The sequence below is a fragment of the Drosophila teissieri genome, chromosome X (assembly GCF_016746235.2).
Source record: "Drosophila teissieri strain GT53w chromosome X, Prin_Dtei_1.1, whole genome shotgun sequence".
Classification (NCBI taxonomy): domain Eukaryota; kingdom Metazoa; phylum Arthropoda; class Insecta; order Diptera; family Drosophilidae; genus Drosophila; species Drosophila teissieri.
The window spans coordinates 15,053,708-15,081,293 of NC_053034.1; the positions used below are offsets into that span (position 1 = coordinate 15,053,708).

A 27,586-nucleotide genomic window follows, 5' to 3' on the forward strand; every position below is an offset into this window, starting at 1 on the left:
TTAACACTATCTCTCGCTCTTGCATTTGCTGTAGCGTTCCTATCCACTCTCCATTCATTTGCTTTCTTCTCCTTCGGCTGCTTCTGCACTAAGTATAATTCAACAATTCTTCATGTAACTCTTTTCATCGCATAATAAGGGACTGGTTTTCGTATCCATTCATTCATACAAACAACGTTTCAGGCATCGAAAAAAACTATTTTACAACTGTACAGTTACAGTAAACATTGCTCTCGCTGGCGTTTCTTGTTCCGTCCACATCCCTTTCCTATCAATATAGTCCCAATATACACACTGATCCGTCAGTATAGCTCTTAACGATATTGTATACATAGATAGTTGTTTCTTTTTGGTGGTTTGGGTTTTCGGTTGAGGTCTGTTATACTATGTATAACGCTAGGGGGCGCCAACAGTTGCATCAACTGTTGCACATTGTACACATAACTTTATCAACTGTTATACATTTTCATGACCCAAAGATGAGAGCTTGCTTTGAAACTTCCTTCACCTTTGATGTTGCGGATGTGGGCTCAAAATAGGTATGTTTTTGTGTTTTTTGACGCTTTTGTTGTTTTCCATGTCTGTATTGTTTGTTTTTTGTTTTTTTTTTTTGTTGGATATTTCTTGGTTATAATTTTCGCTTGTGTACAATTCTCGGTAGTTTTAGGATCAACTAATGGTTGTCCTTTCTTTTTTTTTTTAAATTGATTCTCAATCTCATTCTCTTGCGCTTTGCTCACTTCTCTTCTTCTATTCATTCCACTTAAATATATGCTTACTAAATCTTTGTTAAAAAAAAATAATTAAAAATAAACGTTTTATAGTTAAATATATTTAAAAAAAATATAACGCATACACTACTAAACTTTCCTTCTTTATCCATTAATTTCCTTTCTTGCAATCAAATTTTGTGTGTTAGTTTTAGGGGGTTTTCTCTTTAGTTACTCTGACTCTTTGTGTTGCTGTTGAATATATGGTTTACTTGTAAAAATGATGAATATTTTAAGTTGTACTGCTACTGCATTGAAAACAAGAACTGTTTGGGCGGTGCCGAATTCTCAGCTGACGCAAAAGTTTACAACTAGCAGAACAACAACACAAAGTTTTGATTGGGGCGGGGTGTTGTTTTTAGTGGTTTCTGTGAACGATAGCGCTGCTTTCTATTTAACGTTTTCTCTTTATTTCTTAGTATGCAAATGAAGGATGTTATGGTTATTCTTGCTGTGTGACTGCTGTTGATGTTCATCTTGTTAAAGTTGAAATACACTGCTATGAACTAGTAGAGCTTCTTCACGCAGCTCACTTTTTTAATATGGTGGTTCCCCTATAGTTATATATGTGTACAATTTTATTTATGTTACTGCTCCAGGTTGTTTGCTTACTTTTGCCGTCGCCTGTGCCAGCACAAAGGTGGCGCCTACGGTTAGCTTGTAGTTATAGGGTTGTAAATTGTTAAATTGTGGGTGGTTTTGGGTCTTGGGGTATTGAAACTTATGGGTGTGCTGTGGAGGTAGTATCAACAGTAGAAAACCCTGCCTTGGCTATTGTTGGCGATGTCGCTGCTGCCGCTGCTGCTGTTGCTGGTTGCTGTTGATGTTGCTGCTACCGTTGCTGTTGCTACTGTTGCTGCTGCTGCTTTTGCTGCTGCTGCTGCGGCGCCGGCTCTCCTTTAACGGTGACTCCTCCTTACTGCTGTGAGCTCGCAAGCTGCTGCTGCTGAGCTGCGGCCGCAGTTGCATTGCCAGGTGGCGGCGGCGATGGCTGCTGCTGCAGCTGGTGTGTGGTCGCTGCCGTCGACGCCTGCTGCTGATGGTGTGCAGGCGGCGTCGACGATGACGACGCCGACGACACAGGCTGATGATGCAATTGCGGCGGCAGTGCCTGTTGTTGGGATGGCGACTGTGGCTGCTGGGACCCGCTGGTCGCGGCTCCGGCTAGGCTCTGTTGCTGTTGTTGCAATTGTTCTTTGGCAGCTTTCTGTTTTTTGGTTATTGGCGGCGGATTTGTCGATAGCATCATGGCTCGAATGCGTCGCTGGGCAGACTGAAATAAGCACAATCGTGGCGTTAGCTTGTAAGGACATGCAGCCGTCCGCATTTGGACACTTACCTGTACGCTGTAGAATGGTCCGATGATGTGCACTGGTGTCTCCTCATCTCCACCGGACGGCGGTGCAAGAGCATGTTCCGGCAACTTGATCACACTGCCCGTCACGCGCTGCAACTCGCGAACATTTTGGCCACCCTTGCCAATGATACGGCCCACCTAGATTCGCAATTAAACAGGTTAGCATTACTCAAGGCATTTTGATGGTTCAAAGATCCATCAGTTATAAACTAAAAAATCGTGTAAGTTATATACTATTGTGAAACAATATTAGAAGTAAAAAGCTCACGGAAAAAGAGCTATCTGATTGAAAATGAACAATTTACCTGAGAGCTAGCCACAAGCAACTCAACCGTGAGGCGCACATCGTCCGTGCCGCACATAAATCCCTCTTCGCGCATCTTCTCGAAGATCATGTACTGCGCCTTCCACTGACCCTCCGGTGTGCCAACAATCGTCACCTTGCGCTCCGTTTGTTGGTCCAGCGGCTTGTCGGCGTCGAGAGGGGCTATTTTGAGGGATGCGTTCGAGAAGCGCATAATGCTTCGGATATGCGAGCCCTTGGTGCCGATAATGGCGCCGACAGCGTTGTTCGGTATATAGAGATAGGTGGTCTCCTGCAGGTCATTGGGGAAGACCGGTGGCACCACGCTAGCCGGGGTCTTGGACATGGCAAAGCTTTGACACGAGGGGAACGGCATGCTCGTATTGAAGACCATGCCGTTGCCCGGTGTCGACATCATTGCCATCGGATGGAGACCGGGGAACATGAGGCTCTGCGGCGCCATTGCCTGCAGATCGTTCTCGTAGCTCTGGCGCAGTTTGGTGCTAATCTGGTTCTCGGCACGCGACATGTTCTCAATTAATCCCTTGACCGTGATGATGCGCTCCAAGTTGAAGCTATTGATGTCGTTAATAGAGCTGACAGTGATCTTCGTATCGGTGTCCTGCATGATCCGTTTAATGGTATTGCCCGACTTGCCAATGATCCGTCCAATCAGATTGTTGTGGGCGAGTATTTTGAGGCAAATTTCACTGCAATCAGGGGTGAGTTCACTATTAGTTAATTTAATATTTGAAAATATCATTTAAAAGCTACAGCCACTTACCCCTTATTCGTGGAGAGGGCCTCCTGCTGCATCACTTCCAGGATGCGCTTGCAGGCGTTGGTGCAGTTCTCCGGATTGCCATAGATCGTGATCGATTTCTCCAGCGATCCAACATTCTCCTTGCGATGGACGTCGACGCGAGCACGGCTCTGTTGTGTGATCGTCCTGATGGTGCTGCCCTGTCGCCCAATGATGGCGCCCACCATTTCGCTCTGCACAAGGATGCGCAGCGGAAAGTCCGCCTGGCGTCCGGGACCGGGCATTCCCGGATACGGATTGCGCTGATTACGCTGGCTACGCCGCTGGTTCTTGTCCAGCTGCTCGGCATGCAGCTTGCTGCCCTCGAACTCGACACCGTTCAGACCAACAGCAGCTCTGTGTGGGAGAGGGAATGGTGGGAGAATTATTGATTAGTCATGTGTTTGCCACCAATTCAGCTGCAATGACAGTTCTATAGAAAATTTCAGCTAATATCCCATCTAGATTTGCCATGCCTCACTCCAATAAAGTACACATGTTGGTGAGGGTATGCAATTCGGTTAAAATTCAGTTTAGCGAAACGATTCCTTACAGAAATATTGCATATCTGCACCTTTCAACATTTGGCTAGCGATAGAGATCCAAGTAAAAGACATTCACGGAAATGGAATGATATCAGCAATGCTTAGTTTAAAGAAATTTTATTTACATGAATTTATCCAAATGTATGTATCATGTTCCTTCACATTAAAATTAACTTGAGAACTGCCTGTAAACAAATTCAATGTGAGGCAACAAAAGTCCATTTGACATATTAATGGTTTGTAAATTCTTGATCAAAATTTGGAATAAACATGGCCAATTTGGATGGTGGAAGAAACACTAAAGTATGGGAATGGAGGTAGGAAGGTAGGTAGTTAGGTAGGTAAGCCACACACAACGCATCCATCCTGCACAGATCCCAATAACAAAGCCCCCAAATCTTCGCATCACAGCCCAATGCAACGATATAACTACCTATATATAAGCCCAACACAAGACTCCCATGGAAAACCTCATAGAAATCAATGGTTTTTCATGGGAGATCTGAAAATCCCCTTAAAGAGATTGAATTTAGGTGAATAGTAGTTTTAGATGAGTAGTTTTGAGTATATACCTTTGCGCCTGCTCAGGATTTTCGAATGTTATATGTACTGTTTGAGTATTTTGATCCTTACTAGAAATAGCCTCACACTGTTTGACGATGCCATAGGGCTTCAGTAGCGGTTCGATGTCTTCGAAACGTGTTTGCATCGGTATGCCGCTTATTAAGATTTTTGATGTCGTAACACTGTGAAGAAAATAGCGTAAAAACACACAAGAACAAGAAAAACAAACAAACACAAAAGAAACAAAAATAGTAGTAGTTGTAGTAAGTGGAAGTAAGTGGCAGTGGCAGTGGCAGTGGCAGTGGTAGTGGTAGTGATGATAGTAGTCCAAAAACAAGAGGGACGCAAGTGGGTGAGTTGGGAGGAAAATGGGAAAATGAATTAGATAAGAAAATATATATGCGAATAAAGAAAAGTTGGAAGTAGTAGCAGTAGTAGTAGTAGTAGTAGTAGTAGTAGTAGTAGTAGTAGTAGTAGTAGTAGAAGTAGCAGTAGTTGGGAGAAAGCAGTCGGTTGAAGAGAGTGATGTCGAGTTGCTAAACAAGTGGTGCCAGAATTAAAGCGAAATGGTTCTATAGATCTCTAATATCAGTCAAAACTCTTGCAGAAGAAAACCCCGTCTAGAACTTAGAAGCCTGTTTTAGCTTGAAGAAGATGTTTTTAATTTTTAGATTCTTCACCCGTATTCTGGCAGCACTGAGAGAATACAGATAAAGATTAACACAAAGACAGAGCGAGATCAAGCAGCGAACTAGCATTTAAGAAGTGTTTTTTAAGAGCGAGCGAGATTACAAATGATTTACATATGAATATCTTTGGGATGGCAGTGGGAATTTGGATGGGAAGTTAGGCCAACAGATGCAAAACAGAAATAGAGTATACCAATATTTTTACGCTGTATGCGTTTTTGCGAGTGTATGGGGGAGCTGTGCAATTATGATACATTCAAATCCAAAGCAGGGCACACAGATCAAAATTGTGAGATGGAGTGCATAAAATTAGGAGAAATACTATTCGTTTCATCTACCAATAAAGATACTCCCTACCCCCTAAAACAAAGATGCATCGATCAATAGGCGGTGTTTTAAAGAAGTCTGATTTTTTGAAAACCAACTCAATTTATTTTGATTTGCCGAAAAGACTTTAAGTTTATAATCATCCTGCAGCCTTAACGGCATTGCAATAATAATGAGAAAGAGCAGAAGTAAATGACCAAGCATTTTTTTCACACAGAGAGAAAATTGTATGTATGTTATTAAGGTTTATTACAAGTATCTATTTAAATTTTACGTTGTACATAAATAACATGAGAATTAATAGTTTTGAAATATACTTTTTTTCATGAATACAAATGTTATATTCTTTACAGTGTATCAAAGTTTCCGTCTCCCGTTGTTGTTGATCTTCGAAGAGACCAAAAAAGAGTAAAATAAAAATAAGAACGAGAGAAGAAGACGACGGCGAGGGCAAACGCAAACGACGCCTGGAATGTTGCACATTTAATATCGTGTTTATTTTTCTTGGAAGTAATTTCTCTCCCGTCGCCGCCAAGCTAACAAATAAAAAAAAAACACACACAAAAACAACAACAACGGTGCAAGAAAGCCCCCAGAGAGGAGAAGGAGAAGAAGAGGGGCAAGAAGAGAGGAGAGGCACCAAGACGAGACGAGAAGAAATGGAAAAAAAGAAGAGAAGACTCGTGGAGCTGGCTCATTTTGTTTCTTGTTTTTCCCCCTGCGTAATCTCTTTTGCTTTTGTGAGTCTGGCACTTTTCTTAATTAACAGTTTACATTTTTTTTCGATTCTCACACACTTTGCTCGTGGTTTTAACTCCCTTTTCATGAATGATCCCTAATTAGCTGTCAAACCGCATGCGTGAGTGTCAAACTGTGTACAGCTGTGTTCAAAAAAATAATGCGACAAATAAATATGGGTTACAACACTACACTGAAGTAAGACTCCCAACAATGAAGACGAATAAATGTAAATTAACAAATGCCTGTTCGTTAGTTTGGCGGGATATACATTTGAATATCGATCATATGTTTCTAGTAACTGTAAATTACGACTTGAGCTAAGTGGAGAGAGCGATCGTAGGTGAAAGATGCATTCGCATTCCGACATTCCAGCATTCCAATCCCGTTTGCCATTCACAGGCCACCCTCCGGTTTGTGTTGTTGTTGCGCTTGTTGTTTGCTATTTTCTCCACACTGCACTCCCGCTTTGCTTTGACCGGTTTTTTACATTTTTTGTTTTTATTCGTTTATGCCAGCACATTTCTCAGGCGATTTCTCGACTTGGGGCTGTGGCGCTTTTCCAGGAAGCGCAGACGAAACGTGGAAGAAATTCTGCCACCGTTTGCTATTTCTACTTCTCGTCTTCTTCTTTTTCATATTACTGAACTGAAAATCTTGCACTTCGATATTCCCATTCCTACAATTCAGTGGCTGTCAAACTGTGTCGGCTAACTGTAATTGTTGAGCATGCGTCACAACATCTGCTTGTGTGGTTTGTTGTTGTTTTTGTTGCTCTTTCCGATGCAAATGACAAGTTGCAGTTCGTTGACGTTGCGTTATGTTGTTGTTGTTGTTGTTGCGTCTAGTACACCGGCTGCATCCAATGAGAGAGGAGAGCGTATCGTTTTCTCCCGCTCCCGCTTATCTCTCTTCACCACGGCGCCCTATCTCTGTCTCACTCACACTCATTAACCACTAGTCTGTGCAACAATTTTACATTTTTGTTTTTGTTTTGTGCTGTGGTTGTTTTCCTTTTACCAGGTGTGCACACATGTGTATGTGTGCGTGTGTGCTTGTTGTTCCTTTTACCTGACATGTGACCGATTCTAAGCAAATGACCTCTGGCGCAATCACACAAACACACACGCACACCTGGTAACGCTTTCTTGCTGTTTTTTGTTTTGTTATCAATGAGCGACCTTAATGCGATACAGTCGCGGGCGGAAATATAGGTATTTTGCAAATATCCTCAGTACTTAGTCGGAAAATTGATCAAAATATAGCTACATATTTTGAGTAATAATAAATATTTAATTAATATCTATACATTAATGTTAAATAGAAGTATTCAAACAAAATAGAATATTTCTTTAGATTTTTATCTAAAAAAATAAGGTACATATAAGGTAGTAGTTAATGCAATCATAAGCAACCGATAAGACTGCAGTTGCCTCTATTTTTTTGAGCACCGTTGTAGCACATACACACAGCAGATGCATACACCGCCAAATCCAATCAATATATGTTTGTATGTATGGATGTGTACGCCATGCGGCGCCCTCGCGTATTTATTTTTGGTTTGTTTTCTTTTCTTTTAGCTTTTATCTCTCTCTTATAAAAAGGCGGTGCAATGTGCACTCCCACCAACACACACACTCAGACAATCACCCACAGATGCTGCTTTATCAGTGCTCACATTGCATTGCGTGATTCTCTGTATGTGTGATGCGTTGTGTGCTTGCCTTCATCCCATCCCATTCTCTTCTTTCGTTGTTCTTTCATTCTTTTTTGTATAATTTTTATGAATGAAAAAATCTGAAATCTGCTGGCTGATTTTGTTCCGTTCTTTTTGATTGCAACTTTATTTTTGTCTCACGAATAAATGAATACATGGTATCTACACTGCTCTGAATGACGCATGTGCCACACACATACAAATGTAGATTTGTACATATGCGAGTGGGATGTACGTTTTGTAGCATATGCACTTATGTGAGTAGTTGTTGTTCTTTTTTCATGGCACATTCCACAAGTTGCTGCTGCAGGAAAAACAAACACACACACATACACATACTATTGCGATTGCATAGACTAAGGTTAGTTTTCTCATTTGTTTTCTTGCATTTTCATTTGCCAAGCTTATCTATGCATTTTCCCCCTCTCCATCATTTCTTAGCAACGCCCATGGTGAAAATAGGAAAAAAATAAAGTGCCAAAGGAATTTGTTTTGTCAACATATGGAAAAGAAAAACTTGTTTTCAGCTTACAGTTGCACAGAAAGAAAAACGTATATAATTATGATAAATATGTTTATATTACACATCGCTTTTAAACGGATATTAATCATTTCAATAGAATCTTATATATAAACATTTCATTTATTATGCCTAAAATGTATACAAATTGTTTGAAAAGTAGTTAGATATAAACATGCTTCAGAACTTGAAAAATAACATACTAGTTTTCAGTGTGAGGGGTATTTCCGTTAGAGGAACAACTAGGGAATGAAGTGAAAGAGGGGGAGGAAAAACCGAGTGGAGAGCACAATGCTTGCATTATTGCTGGCTGGTTTGACCTAAATTGGTGAACAGCGGTGTGTGTGTTCTCCAAGTGGCAAATTCAACACCCACAGTGAAGTCCATCACTTGACAAACAGAACGCCCTTTGATGCAAACAACGCGAATCTGTCACCATTAGTTTGGCATGGCGATTTTCACTATGCAACACATAGGAATACAGAAGCGGTCAAAAAAATAGCGTCCCCCAATTAAAAACGGCACCCAAATATAAATGCCATTTCAATTCAAAATGTTTAAACTCAGATTGGAGAATATTTCAATCAAACTTATCGCATATATATATATTTGTTTGTGATTTTCAGGGTATCGTGTGACACATTTACAATAAAAACTTTGGAAATCACGTATTTTGACATTTTTGTGCTATTACTTTAGCCGTAATTGTTGTACAATATACATTCGTATCCATGACAAATTTGTTCCATTTTCTAATGCATGGGTACAATTGCTATGCATTTCGTTGTTTGCTGATTTATTTGTGCTTTGGCGATTACCATCATCATGCAAACGTAAACAAAGCAACGAAAAGGGTGGTAAAGGAAAAACAAGATGAAGGGGCGCGGAGGCTGGTTGGTCGAGAGCCGAATGCAACGGTGGGCGTGGCACAGCCATATGCATTGTGACCAGCCAATAAGAGAAAATAAACAAACCAAACGAAGCTGAAGCTGAAGTCGAGTTTTCAAGTACTGTATTTTGTTACATACCCTTTTGAAAATCTAAGAAAAAATGCAGTCACAATGGGAAAAACCAGCTCATCAGCATATTTTTTCAGTAGAAAGAATAAAGTAAGTTAGGTTCATTTGAAGCTTTCCACATTAGTATTTTGCCAAAGCAATCCAGTCTTTTAAACACCTAAACAAATAAATTAACCCATATCTTATCAAACCCAATAGACCTACAGTTGAGCTTCCATAACTGAAACCATCTGCCACAAAAACAAATAAGTCGCAACTTATGTTTACTCTCGCAAATATACAAAATTTCTACATACGATTGGAACAACTATACCACCCCAGTTATCAAAATGTTTGTGTAAATTAAGGTTAAACGACGAAATGCAGACAACTTTCTTCCAGTTTAACTTAATGGAGAAAGAGTGATGATCAATAAATCTTATGTGTGTGCCAGATAAATCCAGATCTGCGGATTCGGTGCGACGAGAAGGGGGAGGGGTCGTGTTTGGGAGTCTTATAAATGTGATCTAGATACGCAACATATGACTTTGATGGATTCGCACCTTTTGCTGGGCATGATTGAAATTGAAGTACACATGTGCGCACAGTGGAGCAAAAGTGTAGTATTTGAGCCACTTAAAGTATTTAGTGTTTACCATGGAAATGTGGGGAATTCTTTTTTTTTGGGTGGAAATGGTTTGCACGCTGTTAAACTCACCGATCCAAATAGCGTATAAACGATTGTTTTTGTTGATAAAAATTGTTGTGGTTTATGTTGTTGTTGAGTCTGCTGCTATTGTTGTTGCTGTGCATTTTGTGTTTGTTTATTTGCGCTGGCCGACTGCTGAGTTTTTTTTTTACTGTCGTTTTTTGTGTTTGCAGTGCAAAAGCAAAACTTTACTCTTATCTCTAATAAGGCGATCTTCTCTCTGTTTTACTATTTTTGCGATTTTCTCACCTCCTTCCACACTCTCGCTGTTTTTTTAACCGATCACACAATTTGGCATTGGCTTCTTCTGGTTGTTTCTTTTTGCTTTCGTATGAACTTTTTCGATTTTGTCTATTCGCACAATTCGCAAAAAAAAACTAAGGCAAAAAAAAGAAGAGAAGGAGGAGAACGTTTATGACAAATATAATACGCACACACGCGCACCGATTGAGAATGCGGCGGAAGGGGAGATTGGGGCCCTCGCTCACTCTCACTCTCCGCCGCTCTCCTCCCACTCCTTCTTCTCCTCCTGCTACGCCTCCCACCATCTTCCGTCTCACTTTCCCGATCCACGCGCTCACTTGTTAATCACACACAAAAAACTGTGTGGAAGTAGGGGCAAAAAAAACTGCTGCTGTTGCTGATATGATTTTGGTTTATTCTTTTCGTTCTTCTTTTCCTCCTCCTCGTTTCTTTTTTTTTCTTTTGGTCATGCGTATGGGCTTTAATTCGCCGCTGAACTGTGATTTCTTCTGGATGCGCTGGCGTGTTCTTTTTTTTTTTGCTGTGGTATGTTTTATATTTTCCCCTACTCCTCCACCATTTCAAATGACTCACTCACATAGATAGAATGCAACGCAATCGATCTCGCGGGCAGACTATCGATACTTATCGGTGAACCGTTATGTTTTTCCACTGGAAAAAACGTGTTTGGCTAATTAGCGGCCAGCATAGCAGGGTTGCCAACTGTTGCGTTTAGCGAGTTTAGTGGGAAGTAGGTCAGTTTATCTAAATTGATTTTTATTGTTGACTCTCGCGCAAGCTCACACACACGCACGTTTTCCAAGGCGAAGGAGGAGGAGTATGAGGAAAAGAAAAGCCGGCCCAAGATTTTTGTGTTTTTTCTTTTCGCGAAATGCAACAATGTGTGTGCGTATGATAAACCGTTTTAGGACAAAAAAAAAAAAACAGAACTGCAAAAAAAACTACAAAACAGAAGAAGCGCAGGGCGTGGAAAAAAAATTGAGACACCTATTTTCGTTTCTTCTTTACACTCACTGTAGTTGTTGCTGCCGTTGGTTTTTAAATGCCAAATGCGTATGAGCAATAAAAAAAAAGCGCAACAAAACGCAAGGCGCTAGTTTTTTGCAACTTTTTCAATTCTTTTCCAATTTTGCTTGCACAGAAGAACAAGGTGTGCAGGAGGAAATATAACAAAAAAAAATTATAGCAACTGAAACAACGCACACTCACAACCACTCACTCGCACTTATAATATTTTATAATTTTTGCCGTTTCAGTTTTTGATTTGTGAAATTAGCCGTGTGTTGTTGTAATTATTGCTTTAGTTGTTGCTCTTTTCTGTCGCTGTTGTTGTTGTTGTGCAACTACGCCGCGCGTATTTCCGAAAAAGACGACCGCAAAATGCAGAGAGTATTTAAATACTGAGCTCAGGCAACGAACGGGAATGCGAAAATGTGAATGTGGACAAATAAAAATTTCAAAGAGAGTGAGAGAGGCGAGAGTCAGTAGCCGAGCTCCAATAAGAACAACTTCGGGTTTTTCGCCCGTGTGTGTGGTGTTGTTGTTCGCGAAAAGAAGACGGCAGCAGTAGGAGGAGAAATGACCACGTTAGGCGGTTACGTTAAATGGCGTTGCCAGACAGCAGCGATTCGAAGTGAATACGGTATCTAACAGTTTTTCAAAGTCAAGTGATCCTGTTAGAAAATAGTTAGAGGGAATTTTTTCGTTCAGACGCTTTCTTAAAGAAAATAGCAAAGAATGTTATGTTTATCTTGTAATCAGCCATCCCTGAATCCAAACTTAGTGATTATACTACTTAAACCAAGTTTGTTGAAAAAATCAATATATGTATATTGGGTTAAGTTCATTGTTTTGAGAAAGTCCCATATGTCTAGAATAACTTTAAATGATTTCAATAACACAGATTAGTATAATTCCAATTACAGAATCTAATGATATGCAGTCGAGTGTAGCGCTTTCCTCTCCGTCGCGCTCTCTCTTCGGTTAAAATCTTTTTTGAAAAATTTATTTAGCCAACATGTGTTGACCGCAAAAGTGCCGGCATAAAGCGAAAGCAACGGTAAAAACAGTTGTAAACAGGCGGGCAACAACCCGCTTAAAGTTAATACAGAATTAAGAGGAGAGAAAAGTGAAGCGAATCGCTGATAGTGCGCAAACCCCTAGGAAATACCAAGCACTCGCGGTCAATTGCATAGTGCTCCTATTTAAAAAATATTAAGGATATTTTACCGAAAAAGAAATAATATCTTAAATGTTATTCATGAATATAGAGGCTTTTACATTGAACAACATTTCCTTGAATACGAAATATTTCAAAAATATGCATATAATTTTGATTAATTGGGTTTGTACTTGATAATAATAATACTTTTTAGGAAAGACGTTGTCACAATGTCATGTTACTATTATTTTATACATAATAGGCAGTATCTTTAAAGATGTTCGCTATCGCGCGCAGATGAAGATCGCGAAAGCTTTCGCCAAGCTTTGTATCTCGCCGTAGAAACCGAGCAAAGCTTTTTCGGCAGCTGTCGACTTGAAACGAAACGCGAATCGAATTGAAACGATTCGATTCAAATGGAAATAAAGGGAAAAAAAGAGGTATTCGCAACCCTTAAGTCATCGGTGAAATGCTTTCTTCACTCACGGTGGCGCACAAATAAAACAAACAATGGGCTAGACAGGAAGAGGACAGGACAGGATCGGATCGGATCGGGATCGAGATCGGGAACAGGACCCTATCAGCCAATTTCGAGGTCCTACCTGCGTGTCGAAGAACACGCCACGATCACGGGGATCTTGAAGATCAGCGGGAAGACTCGAAGACACGAAAAGGGTTGGTTTCTCATTGTTGCTGTCCCGCCGACCGATCGCAACTGGCAGCTGGTGCCGAAACGAAAAGAAAGTGGTCCTAACGGAGGAAGAAAGTCCTAGAAAGGTGTCCTCGTCCTCGTCCTTTTCCGCCCCCGCCTCCTGCCACGTGTACCGGAACAACAGTTGCTGTCCCCTAGTGCGGTGCCCGCAGGTCGATGCAATGGCAATAAGCCAGGACAATAGCACTATAGTCGGAAACCTACATATATCACTCTTGCAAGGTAGTTCTAAATTATTATTAATGATCTCGAAGTATTCGTTGTTTGGTCTATTTATTAAACTATGTACATGTGCATATGGTAAGAAAATAGTATGGTATAAATATGCTTCCTCTTTTAAGAAATCGTATCAAAAAGTCTGTCTACCACTCGGCTCTTCTACTAATTCCATCTGGGATTAAAGGTATCTCATATGCACATTGTATATCTTAAGATACTTTTCAAGTTCAATACGGGTACGTTGGAATGAGAAGTTCTCGCGCCATCTCCCTCGCTCCAGTCTTGCCACCTCTCCCTCGCCATGTACAAAAAATCAGAGGAACGTGTGTTTGTGGCTCCTTATTTTTTTGTTCTTTTTGGCTTTGTTTTTTTCTTGATTTTGGTTTTGGTTTTGGAAAACTAAGCCAGCAGTAACACGAATCTTCGGATCTGCCATACCTCGCTATTCTCTCTTTCTCTCATTTAGTCCGAACGCTGCGCATGTGTGCGTTGTCGTTCGAATTCTTGGAAATTTCTAATGAACACAAGCACAAAAAGGAGCACACAAAAATGTGGTAGAAAATAAGAAGAACAAGAAGACGAAAAGAACAGCAAGAATTTGTCGCAAAAGAGTGGGAACGAGACGGAGGGAGGAAGACTGGGGAAGGAAGATGATTCGAAATTAGATGCAACATATTCGATCTTCGATCTTCGATTATCGATAGCTTGTGCTAATCGGAATGCAGTGCTGTTGGATATGCAAGGGCTTAAAGGACTATTTACATATTTAATGTTCATATAATTTACATACATACTATTTCAAGTACTATATTCTATGAAGAGTAAAGACTAAACTGAAATAAAGACTCGACTAGAAGTGAATCCCTTCCCAATGGAAGCAGAAAGATATCTTTGAAGGCCTCTTCAGCGAGCGTCAAATGCTTAACCTGGTTACAGCATCACCTTGAAATTAGGGCAGGCCAAGACTGCTCTTGTTTTGTACCTGAACTCCCACTCCCACGTACACAGAGAAGCACACATTGCGGACTACCTGTCTACCTGGCGTAGGAGTTCAACAAAAAATATGTGCATCCTGTTTGCTGTCCGAAGCGATTTGCCAAAGTCGGTGTCCTTCTGCTCTTCCGCTGTGCAACAACTTCAACTTCCAGCAATCGCAGTTCGCAATTCACAATTCGTTAGTCGTAAATCGCAGCAGCGGAAATTTGGCGGGCCACGCCTTACCCAGCCTCCCCCATCCCCCGCCGCCACCTCCCCGCAACGTGCCAACTAACCCAACAAACCCAATATGGGCCACCGAGCAGATTTTGTTGTTTTTGGACAAATGTAGGTAAAGTGTACCCGCCTCCCCCGCAAATCCCGTAGTACTTGATTTCATTCATTTGATTCTATACAACGGAGGTACACTGTGGAAATCAGTGCGAGGTTCTAATTCAGAAGTAGTCTCTTTATGGGAACTTCCTTTAAAAAAAAGGTGGTATGCAAATCTGGGAAAACTAAAAGCTAGACATTGGGAAATTATGGAAAGAAGTAACTAGACTAGTTTTCTACGAAGTATGGTTGGATCTAAGCACGCTTCTATTAATTTGAATAGAGATTGGGTTTAATAGAGATTCGTTCAGTGCATGATCATCTCTATATATGTGCACATGAGCGTGGTCTCATGTGAATCGGGTTTGTGGCTCGATTTTGGCCGGCTTTGTGGAGTGACGACAAAGGCGGGGGCGATCGGAATGAATGGAGCGATAAACCAAGGTCAGGCCTTTGATTCTTTGATTTGAGCAGGAGCAGCTGTTGCTCTAAGCTTGGCTAGATCGCGATCGCATCCAATGCTACCCCCAATGCTACTGAATGGACACAATGGGCACAACACACACACAGCCTCCTGTGCCCAAGCCCAAGGAGCTCTACTAATTTGACTGTCAATCAAAAAAGGCGAGCAGCAGCAGGAGCAGGAGGATCAGCAGGATCACGAAAGCAAGCACCGCGAAGGACTCCCTGCGAGTTGATAATCGATGGGAATCAAATTTGCCGCTGGCTTCCAGAGAGTCTGCAGCTCCTTCCTTCCACTACAGCTAAGTGGCAGAGGTGCAGATACAGATACGCAGATACAGATACAGATGGCGATGGTGAACAGCAAGGGGTTGCGATTAGAAGCTGAGGCGGACAAAAAATAAGACAGCAAAGTGGCAAAGGACAAATTGGCAAGCAGCCTCAACTCCCTGCCCCTCCTCGTCCGCAAGTGAACAAACATTAGAAGCAGGGAGGCCTCTTGTATAATTAAAAATGTTTGAGCGCGCACTCGCAGCAAAAAGAGAGCGAGTTGGAAATATGAGAAACGTGTTTTGCGTTTTGCGACTAGAAAATGAACAAACACGAGGGGCAAAATCATATAAATATATATATGTATATACATATATATATGGACATATATAAGAAGAAAGAAAAAAAACAATGAAGCGGGCAGGAAAGCCCCTAAACTCAGCCAAAATCATATTTCCAACCGCCAACTCTCCTGAGAAACCTGATCATGAGATCACCAACACACGAACAACGAGCCAACAGATTCCAGAGATGAGATCTCATCTCTCGATCGCTGGCGTTCTGGGTCAACCCTTCGTTTCTAAGCAAAATCCCAAGCCAAAGACCACGACCACGACCAAGTCCAACTCCAAATTAGAGCCAAAGCAGAGCCATAGCAGAGCCAAAGCAAAGCAAAAGCAACGAAAAAGCAAATTAAAGCTGGCGAAAGATATACCTCCTGTGGCAGCGGCATGTTTCCTTTGGCGGATTAAACCAATTGCTACAGAAAAAGATTTCGTTGTCTTTCGTTGCCTTTGAAGCTGCTGCTGTTTGGTGAGATTCTTTTTGGTCTCGCAGATTCATATTATTTCGTATATTTGCCACCACGCTGCTGCTGCTGCTGCTGTTTTGTTTACTTTGCATTCCTGCAGGAAATTAGTTGTGATTTTTTCCTTTCCTTTTATTTATTTGCATTTTTTTTTCCTACCGGCTTAGCAGTTGTTGCAACAAGCGGCTTAACACGCAACAAGCTGTGCCGCAGAAGCATCGCAATCCGCATCCTAAGAGCCATCTTAGCTATCTTGTGGGCGAACTAACATCGTACATCTGCAAAATGCATTTATCCTAAGACATCCGAGATGATTTCTTCTTAGAATGCTTAGTACAGGTATATCAGATCAGATCATCGTATCTTCAGCAAGCATCTAAGATGCTCCTAACCCAACATATCGATTACACCATCACATTAGATGATATAGGGGCTTCACTGAGGAAAGTGTTTAGAGATGAACTGCAACAGAATGCTATGTACCTTATATGCAACATATATGCAACTTCATAGCTTAGTTTGAAAAGTAAAGTCCATTTGTAAGTAAAGTCCATTCCACATAACTGAGACTTGATTCAAACAGGCGTTTCTAACTTTGAAATACTGTAGCTTCTAAAGTTCTTAGTCCTGTGAACACTGTCCTAATCCTTTTTGGTCGTGTAGCTGCTGCTACTGGAATCTAAGATACCCTTTTATCATCAGCACAGCAAAGACAACGAAAAAAATATAATCTGTTTAGGAGGTGCAACACAAACATTATCTTTTGGCCCCCCCTGCGCTGGGTCGAACTTCGATCTGTCCTTCATTGATCTTGTTGCACCTCCTCCCTCCTCGCCTCTTCCTCCTTACCCTTCTCCTGCTCCTCGAAGGAGCGTTCCTGCCCAGAAGAATGCTAAGTGAGTTCCTCCTAACCCTTCTATTGCATTGCTGTTGCTGTTTTTTCTGCTCCTATTCGAGCAGCGTGCGGCAAGTATATCAATTCTGTCAGATCGGGGGTTGGCCGAGAAATCCTGAGGATCAGAGGATCGCAGGATCGGCGGATCGGAAGATCGCAGGATCGGAGGATCGCAGGATCGTAGGATCGGGGGAACATAGAGGCTGGGTTGGGCAGTGAGGGGCGAGACTGGTAGTGGCTACTGCGCTTTCCGGCGCTTTTTTATGCGACAATGATGATGGTTTCGCCTACCCCAGCTTGTTCCATGCCGCTCAGTGTTTACTTACACCACTTGAGCCTGGCTCGAGGGGGGAACTTGACGAGGGTCGGAGGATCCTCGGCATCCTAAGGTCCTCCCTGAGAGCCATTTTTTGTTGCTTTTGCATAGTTTCATAGTTTTTTATGCCCTCCTTTTTTTTTGGCCTCCTGTCTCCCGGTGATATGCCCAATTTATCACAGGAAATTAGCTGCTATTTAGCAGCGTTGTATGTCCAAAAGGGGGGTGTTAGGGTGGCAAAAAAAGTAAAAAGTAGGAGGGCCATCGCCTGAGGGGCAAACTTCATGTTATTTGGCGTGATAATTTGTGCAATTGTGGATTGCCTGTGTGCAGGGCAGATTGCAGATCAGAGATCGCAGTATCTCAGTATCTCAGATTCAGCATCAGATTCTGATTCAGATTTAAATTCAGTTTACCCGCCCGAGGAACGCAGCTCATTTATTTGCCTTCCGGGTTTCCCATTACTCCTGAGAGCCTCAAATGTTCTTAAGCTTTTCCATTTTTTTTTCTTTTTTTTTTTTTTTTTTTGGTTTGATGCCCAAAACCTTGGAGGGGCGCATCGAATCGCGACCAAGGCGTATATAACCATATAAAACCATTGGGCGCCATTTTCGCCCAACTTGCATGAGTAGCAACCCAACTAACTGATCGAAACTGATCTGAATTTATTCGATTCAATTCGATTAGATTCGATGCGGGGTAAGAGTATCGGATTTCTAAGTGGTTGGTAGGTACATATGTGAATGGTGGGTGGTGGGTGGGTTGTGGCTCGAAACCCGCACTAAAAAGCTAAAAAGCATCATACAACAAACTACAAAAAGCTACAACAAGATCAATGAAAGATGGGGGTGGTGACAATGTTTTCAAAGGTTTTCGGGGGAGGGGAGGTAGGGTGGTTTAGGGTTGTGGGAGTTTGGATAGAGAGATAGGCCTTGTGCGATATGTTTTTCGATCTGTTCTAAACGGGGAAACGGGAATGATAGTAGATAAGGCATAGCAGATAAGTACGTACCTTGAGGTGCCAGCACCTTCCAACTGCTGTCGATCCAGTGGCGGATCGAAGATCTGTTCACGATCCTCCTTTGAGAGTTCCAGGTCGGCGAATTGATCCAGTTCGGATGCCATTTTCGGTAGCTCTTTTTTGCTTTTTGCTTTTTGGTTTTTGGTGTGCGTGTGTTGTTGCTTGGTGGTTTACCTTAGGCGTTGGTTCGTCGATCGATCGGATGGATATATGCACTCTTAGATATATAGATCTATATCTCTAGATGACTCCTGACTGAAACCGAAGTTGTGCAAAATGCGCTGGTCGAACACTTTAGAATTTGATTGGGTCGCGAATCGGAGCTTTGGAATCGGATCGCTTTTGAAATATTTCAATATTTTTTGTTGTATTTTTAAGCTTGTCTTCGTTGAACTCCTGCTTTTAACTCTTGTTCGTTTCGGATGTTACGTGTGGAATGATGACTTTTTGAATTTAGCGCGCTCAATTACTTGATTTACTCATATCCTTGACGGATTTTACGATTTGTATTTAGGGTTTTTTGTTTTGTTTTCTTTTTCAATATTTTTTGGTAATTTTCTTTTCGTTTTGCCGAGTCGAAACTTTCGCTGACCTTTGCTGAACCGGTGTGAAAAAAAAGCGTTTGTCAGTGGTTTTGGTTTTAAAGTCGCGTTTGCATTTCTTAATTTGATTTTTCACGGGCCTTTTGCAACTGTCTTTTACGATTTGAATTTAAACTTTTGGTTTTTTTTGTTTTTGCTCGAAACTTGGTTGTGCGTTGCGTTTTAATTTTTTTGCTTTACTCGTCCTTTTTGTGGGCTTCAAAAAAATTGTTACATTAGTGGTATGTTGTTTTTTTTGTTTGTTTTTGGTGTCAATTGGGCCAAAAAAAAGAGTTATCTGTGAAAGAGACGGGGAAAATGCAATTAGTTCTGTGGGGTCATTTTCGGGTGAGAGGGGGCGCTAGGGAATAAGCACGCCCACGCAAGGGTTAACATTAACAGCTGTTGCGATCGCCGGCCGGCAAAGCGTCAGCTTTCTTTTTCGGCTATTTGCTTTCGTCACCAGCGGGAGAGAGAAAGAGGCACCGGGAGAGAGTGTGTTATTAAATGAAAAAGAGAGAGCGTGCGCGGAGGCGGGTGCGGGGGCATTAGAAGTAAGTAGAAGAGATTTATGCGGGAGAGAGCGACCAACAAAAAGAAAAAAGAGAGAGCTTTTTTTCGTCATGTTGACTTTGATCTTGGCTCTCGTGTCTGTGTGTGCGTGAGTGTTGCTGTTGGCATTTTTTTGGTTTTGTTTTATTTTATTTCGTTTTTTTTTTGTGGTGAATAAGTAGGCGAAAGAAAATAAACTATTTCGCATATGGCCCAAAAATTGCGGAAATTTTCTGACTGTCGTTTGTTTTGTTTCTTTCTGTCTGTTGGCTTACTTTTCATGTGTTGCTGTCGAATGTGTTGTTCTTTTCGGCTGTTAAAATTTAACAATTGTTGTTGTCTTTATTTTAAATTTTTAAAGTTAGTTTTTTGGTGTTTCTTTTTTCGTGCAGTGGAAAGTGGAGCTTTGCAGATGATGTCAGAGTGCCTTCGAAAAAAGAAACAAAAATTCTTCTTGTTGGTGCGCGATTTTGTGTTTGTTTTGTTTGAAATGTGGGAAAACACATTTTGTTTTCCTCGTTCGGAAAATGGAAAATGTTATCAAGAAAAATAAGAAAAAAAGACAATCTTCCTGCTTGTTGTTGTTGCCAACACATGCACAGACACACACACATACACACACAAACACACACTCTGGCAGAGAGAAGAGCACGGAGGGGCAAAGGAAAAAAGCAAAGGCAAACGAATTAAAGTCAAAGTCAAAAAATATGCCACGAAAAAAGTAGCAGCAGCAGCAACAAAAAAATACACATAGAAACCCCCCACAAGCCCCCGTTATTCACCACCCCCTTCCTTTTCCTTTATGCTTCTTCTTTCTCTTCTAGTTTTCTTTTCTATTTTCCTTTTGGGTGTTTTGGTGGGGAGGGAGGGGGATTTTCCCAGTGGAGATGATAGTTTATAACGGCGGATTCGTTAGTTGCTTCGTTTCGTTTTCGTTTCCGTTATCCGTGTATCCAAGTATCCGTGGCGCGCAAAACGGAAAATGGCAAAAAAAAAAAAAAATGGCACGGCGGTCACAAAATATTAAAATAAAGTGTAACACAGAGAAAAAATTGATTCAAGGCTGCTGGTTTTGGTTTTGCTTTAGCTTTAGCTGCTGCTGCTGCTTCTTCTTCTCTTCTGGTTTAATTTGTTGGTGCTTTTCGTTTGGCTATTTTTTCTCTTGTTTTTCATTATTTGTTGGCTTTGTACAATTTCTTTCTGGCTGCTTTTTATTTGATTTTAATTCTTTCTTTTTTCTTTTGATTATTTGGGGCAGCCCGCGAGTCGCGACGCTACGTTGCTTACAGTTAGGAGCGTTTTCAGACACTGAACTGCCGACCGAGCGCACGGCCGCAGTTTCACTCGAAAATTCACATTTTTTTTCTCCGCTGCCGAAATTCCTAAACACAGATACGAAACACACGCACACACCAATGCGAGACTCATACACGCACACAAACACGCACACACACACAGGCATAGGCAAGGCAGCGGAGAGGAGAAGCAAAAGCAAAAGGCAAAGGCAAAAGACCAAGAAACCGCGTGCGTTAGTATGTGTGAGTGCGTTACGGATTGCCGAAAATTTTCGGCGAGTGTTTTCTGAGTCGAGTTAGTGTGAGTGTGAGTGTGGGGAAGTGAGTAGGTGAGCGAGTGAGTGTGAGTGCGAGTGCGAGCGAGGTGGCGTGTGTTGAGTGGCTCCAATGTCTTCTTCTTGCCTCCATCGCTTTTCGGAAATTGATAAAAGCGGTAATTAAAGCCAACAATGAGACAGATGAAATCTAAAATGGTGGCTTAGTTCACTTGGGTTATCAGCGAAGCACCGCCATTCGCAGATCCTGAGATACTCGAACTAAGTTATAGTATCTATGCATTAACCCTAGATGGACACTGTTCATGGGGTATCTATAGAGCGGAGCATTCTTAAGATACTTTTGAAGACCTAACATGCCTATTTTACATAATTATTATTATTAATATTTACTTCATGGTTTCTTAATAATAATAATAATAAAATTGTATGTCTGAATAATTTTAATCGTATCTCCTATTCAGACCTAGAATAGTTTGGATCTACTGAAATATTAATAAGTCCAGATTCAATATGTTGTTAAGAGCCAAATCTAAATAGGATAGAACTTTTTACGAATAATTTACAAATTTTTAAGTAACTTTCATTTCACGAAGTTTCATAGAAGTTATTAATATATTGACATTTAAATGTAGAAAAACAAGACCAATAGAATTTGCGGAGGCTCTTTGAAAGATTTTAAAAACAAGCTCTTTATTTTTGTTGTTCTTGAGAACATTAAAACTGGTTCTGGTATTTGCTCAAAATATTATTAAACTATGTAAATATTCTGCATAAGTGTAAGATTTCGATGTAGTTCCTTTTAAGAAGAGGACAAACTTTGAAGTTTTATAAGAATATAATATAGATTTTCTATAAAAACACCAATGATGTATCTCAATACATTAGGTTTAGAAGTTTTGTTATAAAACATGAGTACTTCGTATTAGTTCATATTATTTAGAAATAAACAGTTGTAAGAACTGGGACTTATAGGTAGTGAAAGATACTTTGCCTGGATACTGGATACTAAATTCTTGATACTGGATTCCGGATTCTGGATGTTCTAGCTATGGAAGTTGGACTGTATGAGGAATTCCTGTCGCCCCACTCTCTTCCTCTCGACGAAAAAAAAACTCACTCAAAAAAGCGGCTCAGAAAAGACGCGCGTGTGTTGCCCTCGCTCCAGTCCCCCCTCCCCGCCCTGCCCACCACGCTCCACCGCCCAAAAGTAACTGAACTTAAAGGAGCGCGTGCGAGTGAGAGGCACAACGTAGCCAGGACGGCTCTCGCTCGCTCTTTTTTATAACGCTGCCGGCGTCGACGTCGGCGCTGACTGCGTCGCTGGCGTTGCCAAAAAACGAAACACACATGGATACACACACACACATCTATAAGCTTGCGAGGTGTCCATGTGTGTGTGCGCGCGTGTGTGTGAGTGTGGCGATGACGACGGCGCTTAAGCTCTGGAAACTGAAAACCGAAAAGGAAGAAGGAAGCGGCAAAAGGAAGTGAACTGCGAGCACACAATAGCTGCTCGGTATACCGGCGTTCTTGTTGCTGCTGCTGCTGCTTTTTTCCTCTTTTTTTCTTTTCTTTTCTAAGGAAAAAAAAGCAACGCAAAAAGCAGCCGAAAAATTGAAAAACGAAATGCGAGCGGTAAGCGGCAAGCGAAGGGGAAGGGGAAGCGGGGATATGTGGCATGGATAGGGGGATGGGGGGATTGCGTTAGATGTGGAAGGACACTTAAAGCGAGTTTCACATAGAATCCTAGTTGTGGGAGGGGGGCGATGAGGGGAAGGGGGAGGGGGTTGGGGTGTGGTGCCTTAGGGGCAAGGATAGTACAATGTCCTTGAGCCGCAAGTTCAAGTCCAGAGCTGCGATTAGCGGTGAAAAGTTTAGACCAAGCGACAAAACTTAGTAGCCAAGGACATACTAAACAGTCACGTTCTCCACTTTCAAACATAACAACATTCAAATATATGTAGAAGGGTCTTTTTAAAAGGATCTTCCATCTATCACAGTTATAATCAGCAAAACTTAAGATTTGCAACTTTTTAGAAATACAAGTAATATCCAAGCATTGTTATCCCACTTGGGTAATCTTAGATATTACATATTCTAAACTATTTTAAACTGAAGCTGTTTTCTGAACTGAAGAAATATAGATTGAAAATCTGCTACATTGATAACTCGGATAACCACCATACACCTTTCCAATATGCAATTCATTATTTAATCTATTATCTACATATAATTTAACTTGACTTTATATAAATATTTGTTCATCTATGTATAAAGCTATTTAATATAAAATGATTAAGCGCATATGGAAGCACTTAACGCACTTATTCACCCAATACAAAGGACTAACTTCAGTTAACATCCTTGTTTACCATTCAAACGCCACTAAAAAGGAAATATAATCATCACACGCAAAGTGTTGAAATGCCTTTAAAATGCTGCATGCATCCAGCTTAAATCTCCTTCCTTTCTTGCCGCTTTTATAGATGCAAGTCGTCGTCGTCTGGTTCTGTCGGCTCACTTGTTGCATGCAGCATTGCACTCTGACCTTCTTTAGTTGTACGTCAGCAACCCGCCACCCCCCGTGGCACCCTTGGCATCTTAAGGTCCCTGCACGCGTCGCAATCAAAACAGAAAATCAGAATCGCAATCAGAATCGGGAGGGTAGCGGCCAGGAAGGAGGAAAGGGTCCAGGGTTAAAGGAGCAAAAAGGAGCAAAAGGAGCAAAAGGATGCAGGATGCAGCCGCAGCAATTGCAGTTGTTGAAGGTGACATTAATTGACGTTTAATAGGCCTCATCTCGCGCCGAAAGGATACAAGGGTGGTCAAGGATGCTGGAATGCTGGGATGCTGGGATGCTCGGTTGCAAGGATGCAAAGGGTGCAGATGCGGGTAGGTTGCTTGGGTTGGTACATGGTTTAAATTAGTTCTACCCCTCGACGCCAGCCACTTGAATGCGATTGAATCCTTCCCGAGCACTGAGCAACACTTCCTGGCGGCGGCATCCTCCTCCTTTTCCCCTTCCCCTTCCCCTCCCTTCCAGTCCCTTTCTTATTTCAGCCGCGACAAGCCAATTAGAGGTGGCGAGGCTTGTAAAGCTTTTGTGTCCTTTGCCAGCAATTTGCAACAAAAGTGCAACGGCGTCAAGGGTATCGACACAACTCACAACACAACACAGCACACAACTCACACAACACGGCACACAACCACCACCGCCAGCAGCAACATCGGCCATAAACAAGCTACATAACTCTCTCGAGGGGTGGCGACTCCTGCGGTTGCAACATCATCCTGCCAAAGGTTATAACCCCCGTGGTGGGCGGGCTTGACCTCCAGCTCTACCCCCCTCCTTAACCCCTCTTGGCCCTTTTCAAGCGGCGGCAAATGGCGAACGCCTGTTGCAGTTGCACTTTTTGCTGCTCCATTTTACGCAGCACGAATGGAAAATGGCGCGCGCGCAGCAAAGTGCAGCACAGCAACCCCTCGAAAGTATGCAACGCCGGCAGGCCTAACCACCCACTTTCTCCCCGCCCCTCCCCTCCCCACAAATGCATGCAAAATGAGTGCAAGAAAGAGAGAGAGAGAGAGAGAGGGAGATAGTGAGGGAGGGGAAGAAGGACTTTCGTCCTGCGAATAAAATCGTCGAGAGCTATGTGAGTGCGTCCGTTTGAGTCCGTCCACTTAGCCACTGGGTGGGTGATTGGGGTTTTGGGTTTTGGGCTTTGGGTGGTGCTCGGTGGTTCAGTGGCACTGTGGCTCAGTGGTTGATTACAATTCCACCGACTGCAATGGCGAACGCAGTGAAATGTGATTGAGATGCACACGAACCGGACGGATGCATGCGAAAAAGGGTTCGTGTCCTGCAGGATTCTTGGGAAGTTGATTTCATTTCCTTGCGGTTTCCGTTCATCAGTAGTAATATCAGTAGTAGTAGTTCCTAGATACGAACTTAAGCTAAGTTGATAGATGACTCTTGGCGAAACTATAGCAAGTTAGAGAACGTATGTATTTCTAGGTATTAGAAACCATTCTTATCCATTGTGGATAGCTTTAAGATAAAAACGTATCTACTTGGAGCAATAGCAAACTATATGTGTATGTATTATACATCAAACCACTATTTATCCGGTTAACTTCGGCGATATCCTGACTCTGCCGCACACAGTCGACACACCGGCGCACAGGACATTAAACAATCGACTGAGGAATGCCGACGATGGGGGACGGGGTTCGAGGAGCTCGTTTGCCTACAGGACACCTTGAAGGACTAGATAAGCAGTGCCCAAGGGAGGAGCAGACGGATGAGCCAGGCAGCCAGGCAGCCAGGCAGCCAGGCAGCGAGGAGCAGGCAACAGCTGCGAAAGCTGCCTGGCTGCCTACCTAAGCTTTCTTAGAGAGCCGCCTCAAGGACAAACCGCGTCGCAGGAGCGCGCTAACGAGGTACAGTTGCCTCAAATAGAACGAGATAGACGATCGACGGATACTGCGGATAGTGCGAATGCAGATTGATGTCTATCTAGGAATACCCCAAAAAATACGCTGCTAGCGAAGGACTAACATCCCCAAACGTAAGATGCACGTGGACCTTACGTAAGACTGAGGTAAGCACCCTTTGCTTTTATTAATGGGGGTGGTTGGCATCTTGAGATAAAAGACAGCTTTGTAAGCAATGAAATCTATTCCAAACGCAGCGTTCGAATTTATAAATGAAATAGGGGTTAACTTGGCATTAAAAGAAGCATTTAACTATCCGAAGAAGAAAGAATGTTGGGGATCTGAGAGGGAAAATTAACTATAGCAAGACTTAACAAGCAAGCTTAAGATATAAAATATATGTATATATATACTAACAAATCAAGCTTAAGATATAAGATATATATATATATATATACTAACAATCAAGCTTAAGATATAAAATATATATATACTTAAGGTGTTGACTACCATGAGCTCTTGAAGGAAGTTTAGAAGGTTCTTATAGTTTATAGCTTACAGCTTCGAACTTTGCATCTGAAAGATACGAACCACCCTCTGAGTTGCGAAACGCTGAGGAATTTGACCAAACTGGCCCCTATTGCTTTGTCAGTCTGCTGCTAATTCTGGCCCCACCGACATATTGCTATCTCTATCCCCACAATCACCCCCCTCTTCTTTGGATATTTCACTCTCGCTTTTTCAGCGGCTGTTGAACTTTAAAATTGATCCGATTTTATTTGCATCTTCCATGGATTTCGCCTCACTTGAGAATGTATTAAATTTAGAAGCAGACGAGCCAGATTAGAATGAGGAAGAGAACAACAAGAGCAGGGGAGGGGGGGCTAAATCCAAAGGAGGGGAAGGGGGATTGGGGTGGTGGGGTTGGCCTGAAAGGCGGGACAGACGCTTCATTCATGCCACGCGCATCTTGCGCTGTCGACATTTAAAATAGACGCCAAACACGCAACCTCTGCGTTCAACTACAGCGGAGCCTCTTCAAGCGATGCCGCTTATATGCTGAGCCATTTATTATCCCACTTAGGCAGCACTCCCTGTACGTCGTGCAACATTGTGCATTGGCGTTGGCGTTGGCGAAAGGAGAAACTGGGAATTTATCATCGGATATATGAATGAAAGACGAGACACAGGAACTGTGCCGAAGTGCTCGCTAACTTATTGGTTTTTAATTGATCTTCGTTCCACGAGATCTTGAGATCTTGAGCGATTTACGTTTAATAATATATGGTAATATGATTTCAATAGGAAATACAAAGCACCATGTAATCCTTATAAGTATAAGTTCCCATTTCCCGATTTTGTGGGGCATTTAAAATGGTGAAATGCATTCGAGGACATACTTAAGTACTTACAGATTCAATGGCGCGCAATTGCACTGCTTATCATCGATTGATGGATAGAATGTCTGTGGAAACGGCTTGTGATTGAGGTGCTTGATTGATGCTGCAGAGATCTCTGTTCCTTGCAGGCTATTGAGTCTTGGTTCAGGTTGCCAATGTGTGGTTATCTGGTATCATCGATGGACGTCGCTGGCTAAGAGATGTTTCAAGATGGTCAGGCTTTGGGATTGAAAATTGAGCTGGGCGGAGATTTCCTGAGAGGATCGAGAGTCCCGGGGCTTTTATGTTCCTATAGAGCAGAGTTATTCAGATTGTAAAGATCACTAGCCAGTGTCTAGTGCCTAGTACCTAGTTTAAGCTAAATGGGCTCGGTCTTTCGCCTTTCCTTTGCAACTCCTTAGATTGCTTTTGATTTGCTTTTTTACATATATGGGTGTGTTGCTTGTTGTTGTCCGGTATCTTGTCTTGTTGTGGATCGTGTGAGTGTATATTTTTGATTTTGGGTAATTTTTTGATTTTTTTATGTTGAGCGAGAAAAAATTTGAAACTGAATTGTGGGAAAAGTGAAAA

The 27,586-nt window shown here is 42.0% G+C and overlaps 1 protein-coding gene across 12 annotated transcripts; it reads right to left on the reverse strand.

Annotated features, from left to right (window-relative positions):
• Nucleotides 1-1,157: 1,157 nt before the first annotated feature.
• LOC122625024 (insulin-like growth factor 2 mRNA-binding protein 1) lies at nucleotides 1,158-27,586 on the reverse strand. Of its 12 annotated transcripts, XR_006326526.1 has the most exons (9): nucleotides 27,365-27,586; nucleotides 27,029-27,305; nucleotides 18,468-19,355; nucleotides 4,351-4,524; nucleotides 3,216-3,590; nucleotides 2,433-3,162; nucleotides 2,110-2,265; nucleotides 1,383-2,043; nucleotides 1,158-1,324 (listed from the first exon to the last, which is right to left on the reverse strand). XR_006326526.1 is itself a non-coding variant. In XM_043804849.1 (8 exons), the coding sequence occupies exons 3-8, from the start codon at nucleotides 18,578-18,580 to the stop codon at nucleotides 1,687-1,689; spliced, it is 1,905 nt and encodes a 634-aa protein (XP_043660784.1). In that variant the 5' UTR covers nucleotides 18,581-19,355; nucleotides 27,029-27,305; nucleotides 27,365-27,586; the 3' UTR covers nucleotides 1,158-1,686. The 12 variants fall into 12 exon arrangements, 11 of the variants coding, with proteins under 11 accessions (XP_043660784.1, XP_043660789.1, XP_043660790.1 ...); XM_043804849.1 differs by having other exon boundaries at nucleotides 1,158-2,043; XM_043804854.1 differs by having other exon boundaries at nucleotides 1,158-2,043; nucleotides 2,433-3,141; nucleotides 27,365-27,584.